Source organism: Ornithorhynchus anatinus, chromosome X5, assembly GCF_004115215.2.
Source record: "Ornithorhynchus anatinus isolate Pmale09 chromosome X5, mOrnAna1.pri.v4, whole genome shotgun sequence".
NCBI classification, from domain to species: domain Eukaryota; kingdom Metazoa; phylum Chordata; class Mammalia; order Monotremata; family Ornithorhynchidae; genus Ornithorhynchus; species Ornithorhynchus anatinus.
The window spans coordinates 22,994,111-23,000,813 of record NC_041753.1 but is presented as its reverse complement, the minus strand read 5'-3'; the positions used below and the strand labels follow the sequence as shown (position 1 = coordinate 23,000,813).

The following is a 6,703-nucleotide window of genomic DNA, read 5'->3' as shown; positions in this document are numbered from 1 at the left end:
ATGAAGGCTGAGTATTGGGAGCGGGAGAACCAAAACCAGAGGGCCTGGGAAAAAGTGCAGCGAGCAGAGATCCAATCCTCCATGAGAAACCTCAATCACAGTGGGGGTGAGTGCCCAGATCGCAGCCCAAGGTGGGTGAGGACCACCCCCGCCCACCCTCTCCCCCCCGGCTGCTGCCCCTACATGGTGATGTGGCTGAAGGACAGCGGGACTCAGTCTGGGGGAAAGCAAACAGTCCAAGAAGTAGGATTTAGTCCTGGAAAAACCTGGTGAGCAGTAGTCAGTAGAGGTCATAGTAATAATAGTTTTCATTGAAGTAGCCATAGCAATAGTCTTGTCTCATGCTGTCTAGTCATTTCCGACCCATAGCGACACCATGGACACATCTCTCCCAGAACGCCCCACTCTCCATCTGCAATCGTTCCGGTAGCGGATCCAGAGAGTTTTCTTGGTAAAAATACGCCTTCTGTGCAGTAAATTTGAGTCTCCGCCCTCGATTCTCTCCCATGCCACTACTGCCCAGCATGGGTGAGTTTTGACTTGTAGCAGATCGCCTCCCACCCGCTTGCCACTGCCCGAGCTAGGAATGGAATGGATAGGCCTCTGCTTGGCTCTCCCTCCTATAGCCGAGACTGGTAGAGTACTGGAAACTCTTCCCGTGCGCCCCTGAGAGGGGAAGCAATAGTAGAAGTCATAGTAATAGCAGTAGTCATCGTCATTGTAATAATAAATCATAATAATAGCAGTAATAGTCGTAGTAATCACAGTAATAATAGTAATAGCATAAGTAGTAGTCATGGTAACAGCAAGAGAAGTAGTCACAGTATTCGTTAAGCACTTATTGTGTGTTGAGCACCGTTAAGTGCCGGGAAATAATATTCAGGTGGGAATTAGATAGGTCCCTGCCTCCTAAGAGTGCCCCAGTGAAAGACTAGCACTTCTTGAGCATTCCCTGGATGCAGTGCAGCTGAATTAAGCACTTGGGAAATATACAAACCAAGAAGTGAGGCATTCCCCGCCCACATGGAGCTTTCACTCTAATAGGGAAGACAGAGATAAAAATATTTACAAATAAGGTCATCAGAATAGGCAACTGAATGTCTGGGTTCTTTTTTGTGGTGTTTACTAAGCACTTACTATGTGTCAAGCACTGTTGTAAGTGCCAGGGTAGATACAAGTTAATTAGGTCAGACACAGTCCCTATCCCACATGGGGCTCACAGTCTAAGTAGAAGGGAGAACAGGTATTTAATCCTCATTTACAGTTGAGGAAATTGAGGCACAAAGAAAGTGACTTGCCCAAGGTCACACAACGAGCAGTTGGCAGAACCGGGGTTAGAACCCAGATCCCCTGACTTCCTGGGGGATTAGGACTGTGAGCCCCACGTGGGACATGGACCGTGTCCAACCTGCCTAGGTTGTGTCTACCCCGGCGCTTAGTCCTGTGCTTGGCACATAGTAAGCGCATAACAGATACCATTTTTTCCCCCTAATTTCATCAGGGTGGATGAATGGGGCAGGTCCCAAGCGGTCCTTGTGGGGAGGGGAAGGGAAAGGGCAGCCGGATTAGAGACACATCCTCCTGTTAGACCCACCTCTAACCGCACTCATGCACACCGGGTTTGTCGGAGTCAGGGAGTCACAGCATTCAGAGGATGTTTGGCTGTGAGATCCACGAGGACAACAGCACCAGTGCATTCTGGCAGTTTGGTTATGACAGGGAAGATCACCTGACCCTGGATCTGGACACACTCACCTGGATCAGTGCTAACCCCTTAGCCCAGGACACCAAGAAGTGGAGCGTGCAAGAGGTCTGCTATGCCCAGAATAACAAGGCTTACCTGCAGGGGCTGTGTCTCACCTCTCTCCTCCGATACCTGGAGTTGGGCCAAGGACGCTTGGATCGAAAAGGTAAAGGCTTTACGGGTGGGACAGTTGCCATCCCTGTAGATCAATCAATCAATCGGATGCTATTTATTGTGCAGAGTGCTGTATTAAGCGCTTGGGAGAGGACAGTGCAACAGAGTTGGTAGATGTGTTCCCTGCCCTTAATATGTTCCCAGGCGGTAGAGGGTCCATGAGTTGGAGGCAGCAGATTGTCAAGCCGGGGTTATGACCACTGGGAACAGGGCAAGGTCCAGGGCCCAATCCGTCAATCAATTAATCAATCAATCAGCACTATTTATTGAGTGCTTACTGTGTGCACAGCACTGTATTAAGTGTTTGGGAGAATACAATACAGCAGAGTGGGCAGACATGATCCCATGTCTCTTCTTTTTATAATAGTATTTGTTATTGCGCTACATTCTGGGGTAGACAGCTGTGAGCTCATTGTGGGCAGGGATTGTCTCTCTTTATTGCAGTGTTGTACTTTCCAAGCGCTTAGTACTGTGCTCTGCACACAGCAAGCGCTCAGTAAATATGGTCGAACGACTGAATACAAGATAATTACGGTGGACACAGTCCCTGTCCCATTTGGGGCTCACAATCTTAATCCCCATTCTACAGATGAAGTAACCGAGGGCCCAGAGAAGTGAAGTGACTCACCCAAGGTCACACAGCAGACAAGTGGCGCAGCCGGGATCAGAGCCCAGGTCCTCGGATTCCCAGACCCGAGCTCTTTCCACTAGGCCGTGCTCCCTTCAAGGAGCTTACGGTCTAGTTGATAGTTCAGCCCTGACCCTCAGTCTCTCGGGCCCAGAGACGTTCCCGACTCAATCCCACAACCCACTTGCGACCTTCCCTCCTCTTTCACCCTCTGCCTTCAGTGCCCCCTGTGGTACGAGTGACACGTCACCTGGCCCACAGTGGGGAGCCTATGTTGAGGTGCGGGGCCCACGGCTTCTACCCGCGGGACATCCGGCTCAGCTGGTGGCGGGATGGACAAGAGCTGACCCAGGAGACGGAGCACGTGGAGAGCCGGCCCGGAGGGGATGGGACCTACCAGAGCTGGGGGGCCGTGGAGGTCCCCTCCGGGGAGGAGCACAGATATACCTGCCGTGTGGAACACCTGGGGCTGGAGCAGCCCCTCACCGTCACCTGGGGTGAGGCCCGGGGCTGGGGGGTGGGCGGGTTGGGGGAGGCCTGCAGGGAAGAGAGGACAGGGGAGAGGGAGAGCAACCAGGGGAGCCGAATCCCGGGGTTCTCACTCCTGCAAACCTATTTCAGAGCCGCCAATTGACCCCAGCCCATTCTTCACCGGTGTCGTCGTTGTCCTGGCCCTCTCCATCGTGGCCGCCGTGACCTGGATGAGGAGGAAGAGGAGGAAAAGGCCAGGTGGGAAAAGATGGTGTTGGGGAGGGGGCGAGGGAGCAGGGAGCTGACCGTCGGGGTGGGGGCGGTCCAGGTCGGTGCAGAAATGGCGTTCAGCTCCCTCACTCTGCTTTTCCTCTCAGCAGCCTCAGGGGATCCCGTGGGAGAAGGCGAGGGCCACCAGAGAGGGGCCTTCCTAGAGACATCTGCCGCCCCCACTGCAGCGACGCAACCAACGCCAGGCCCTCCTGCGTGCTAGGGGGGAGACCCGGGTGGAGACCAAGTCCTGCCCTCTTCTGCTCTGCCCCTGCTGCACCCTCTACCTCTCGGAACTCCATTCCTTCCCAGTACTTTTCACTTTTTTTAATGTCTGTCTCCCCAGCTAGATTTTAGCTCCTTAAGAGCAAGGACATGTCTGCTTACGCCATTGGACTCAAGTGCTCAACAGATCTTTTTGTTCAACGATTATTATGCAGACTGAGCCCCCTTGGCAGCACTTGGAAGAACACCCGTCGTTCAGTTAGCTGCACATTGAACTGATTTCAAAGCAGTCCCTTATGATACGATGTCACAGGGGTGCGATTTGCATGTGGTTGATCCCCGAGGTTGTCTGGGGCCCTATCAAGCTTACCAACCTCAAGGCAAAGGGGTTCAATTACTTACCCTCCTACATGGTGCCGCCCCGTCTTCCACCGCGACTTGCCTCCTGAGTTACCTTGGGCAAGTCAGTGAACTTCTCTGAGCCTCAGTTTCCTCATCTCTAAAATGGAGATAAGATTCCGGTTCTCCCTCCCACTTGGACTGTAAGCCCCATATAGAACCGTCTGATCTGCCTATATTGTTTCGATTACACCACTTAGACTGTAAGCCCATCAAAGGGCAGGGACTGTCTCTATCAGTTACCGATTTCTACATTCCAAGCGCTTAGTACAGTGCTCTGCACATAGTAAGCGCTCAATAAATACTATCGAATGAACCACTTGGTACGTAGTAAGCACTTAAAAATTACCATTATTATTAGCTCAGTCGGAGGTGCGATGATAATGATAATGGTATTAATTAGGCACTTACAATGTGCTAAGCAGAGTACTAAGTGCTGAGGTAGGTACAGGACAATCTAGGTCAGGCACAGACCCTATCCCACCTGGGGCTCACAGCCTAAAGGGGAGGGAGAACAGGTATTGAATCCCCATTTTACAGATGAGGTAATTGAGGCCCAGAAAAGTGAAGTGACTTGCCCAAGGTCACACAGCAGGCAAGTGGCAGAGCCAGGATTAGAATCCTCTGGGCTGTAAACTTGTCCTCTAGACTGTAAGCTCGTTGTGGGCAGGGATTGTGTCTGTTACACTGTTATATTGTACTTTCCCAAACGCTTGGCTCGGTGGAAAGAGCCCAGGCTTGGGAGCCAGAGGTCATGGGTTTGAATCCCGGCTCTGCCACCTGTCAGCTGGGTGACTGTGGGCAAGTCACTTAACTTTTCTGTGCCTCAGTTACCTCATCTGTAAAATGGGGATGAAGACTGTGAGCCTCACATTGGACACCCTGATTACCCTGTATCTACCCCAGCGCTTAGAACAGTGCTCTGTACATAGTAAGCACTTAACAAATAGCGACATTATCATTATTATTATTAATAAAATAAGCACTCAATGAATACAACTGATCCATTAACGTATTTCTCTTTTGACTGCTATCTGCCTATGTGACCTCAGGCAAGTCACTTCACTTCTCTGGGCCTCAGTTACCTCAAATAAAATGAGGATTCAATTCCTTTTCTCCCTCCTACTTAGACTGTGAGTTCCACGTGGGACAGGGACTGTGTCCATCCTGATTAGCTTGCCTCCACTCCAGTCCTTGGCACGTCAGAAGCACTTAACAAATATCGCAATTATTAGCACCATCAACTTCTCCTTCTTCCTAGAAACAACTTTTAGGCCAAGACAATGTTCTCTTGTTCTCTTCCTTCATCTCTGACCACGCTTTCTCAGAATCCAGGTCCTCTGATTCAATCAATCAATTGTATTTACTGAGCGTTTGGGGGAGGACGAAGCAACAGAGTTGGGAGACGCAATCCCCGCCCATGAGGAGCTTACAGTCTACGGAGGAGCTCACGATCTACAGTCTAAAGTCCACACTTCAACATGTACCGCTCCCCAGTCCTTCTCAGCGGTCCTGTCCTCTCCACTGCCTCACAATCTCCCATTTCCTCTGCCCCCCAGAACCCATCCCCTGCCAGCACTGTAAATCAGTAGACCTTCCCTCCTCCTCCTAGTGACACCACTATCTTCTCCGATCCAGAATTGCATAGCCTTGCTCTCACCTTGGCCTCCCTCTCTACCTGTGACCTCCCACCTTCAGGCTGCCTCTAAGTTTGACCAGTTTTTCCTCTATAATATTTCCCACTCTGTTCTCTCCCTCTCCACACTTACACGCTCTCAGCTCTTCCTGGTCTGACCCCGAATGGGATCCTTGTCAGTGTGGTACTGGTCTCCCTGCCCCCAGCCTCTTCCCTCTTTGGTATATGTTAGAGGCGATGGTATATTTTACCATTGAAATCCGTCACTCTCCACCTGTAGTCTCCAACGGCTCCCCATCCCCTCTCCTATCAGTCAACCAATCCATCAATGGTATTTACTGAGCGCTCACTGGGTGCAGAGCACTGTACTAAGCACTTGGGAGAGAACAATACAATAAAGTTTGTAGACACGTTCTCTGCAAAAACCTTGCATCAGCTACACTAAGGCTCTCAGCCAACTCTCCCCGTGACCTATCAACCAATCAATTAGTCAATGGTATTCATTGAGTGCTTACTGTGTGCAGAGCACTGTACTTTGTGCTTGGGAGAGTACAATGCAGCAGAGTTGGTAGAGGTGTTCCCTGCCCTTAACAAGCTTCCAGTCTAGAGGACTACTATCAGGGTGAGCCCCCGAGGGGTAGGAACCGGGTCTAATTCCCACTTGTGTAATTTCTCCCAGTGTTTAGTACAGTGCTCTGCACTCATTAAGCACTTAATAAATAAATACAATTACTCCAACCTACCAGGTCATTCTTCTGCCGCTTTCCTGGCCTGCATTCCTTCCTTCCAAGCAAACCTCCAAACCGCTGCTCGCTCTTGACTCTCCCACCTCTTCCCCTCTGGCAAACACCTTTCCCTCTCACCTTTGCCTGCTTTCAAAGGAATCTCCTCTAGGAGACATTCCTAGATTGATCTCTCCTTCCTTTCCAGTTAGTAGATACTCCATCAGTCACCTCTACCCTCAGAATAACAACAACAATAATAATAATAATAATGTAGTAATGATGATATCTATTAGGCATTTGCTATTTGCCAAGCATAGTTACATGCTGGGGTAGATGACATATATTATAGATAATATGCAGAAAATCTAGATAATATAGGTAAGAGATAATAGATAATACAGATAATATATGAGAGATCAATCAATATATAT

General features: G+C 50.1%; 1 protein-coding gene across 1 annotated transcript; it reads left to right on the top strand.

Moving 5' to 3' along the window:
- LOC100093248 (H-2 class I histocompatibility antigen, alpha chain-like) lies at positions 1–3,180 on the top strand. Its single transcript, XM_029054630.1, has 3 exons — positions 1–106; positions 1,635–1,910; positions 2,768–3,180. Exons 1-3 carry the CDS (start codon positions 1–3, stop codon positions 3,178–3,180), a joined length of 795 nt encoding a protein of 264 aa, XP_028910463.1.
- Positions 3,181–6,703: the final 3,523 nt, after the last annotated feature.

Bases quoted from the DNA above. Each gene is read 5' to 3' on its own strand.
- LOC100093248 (XM_029054630.1), top strand. From the start codon at position 1: ATGAAGGCTGAGTATTGGGAGCGGGAGAACCAAAACCAGAGGGCCTGG. The intron at 107-1,634 runs GTGAGTGCCCAG...TGTCGGAGTCAG, and splicing joins AAACCTCAATCACAGTGGGG to GGAGTCACAGCATTCAGAGG. The intron at 1,911-2,767 runs GTAAAGGCTTTA...CTCTGCCTTCAG, and splicing joins AGGACGCTTGGATCGAAAAG to TGCCCCCTGTGGTACGAGTG.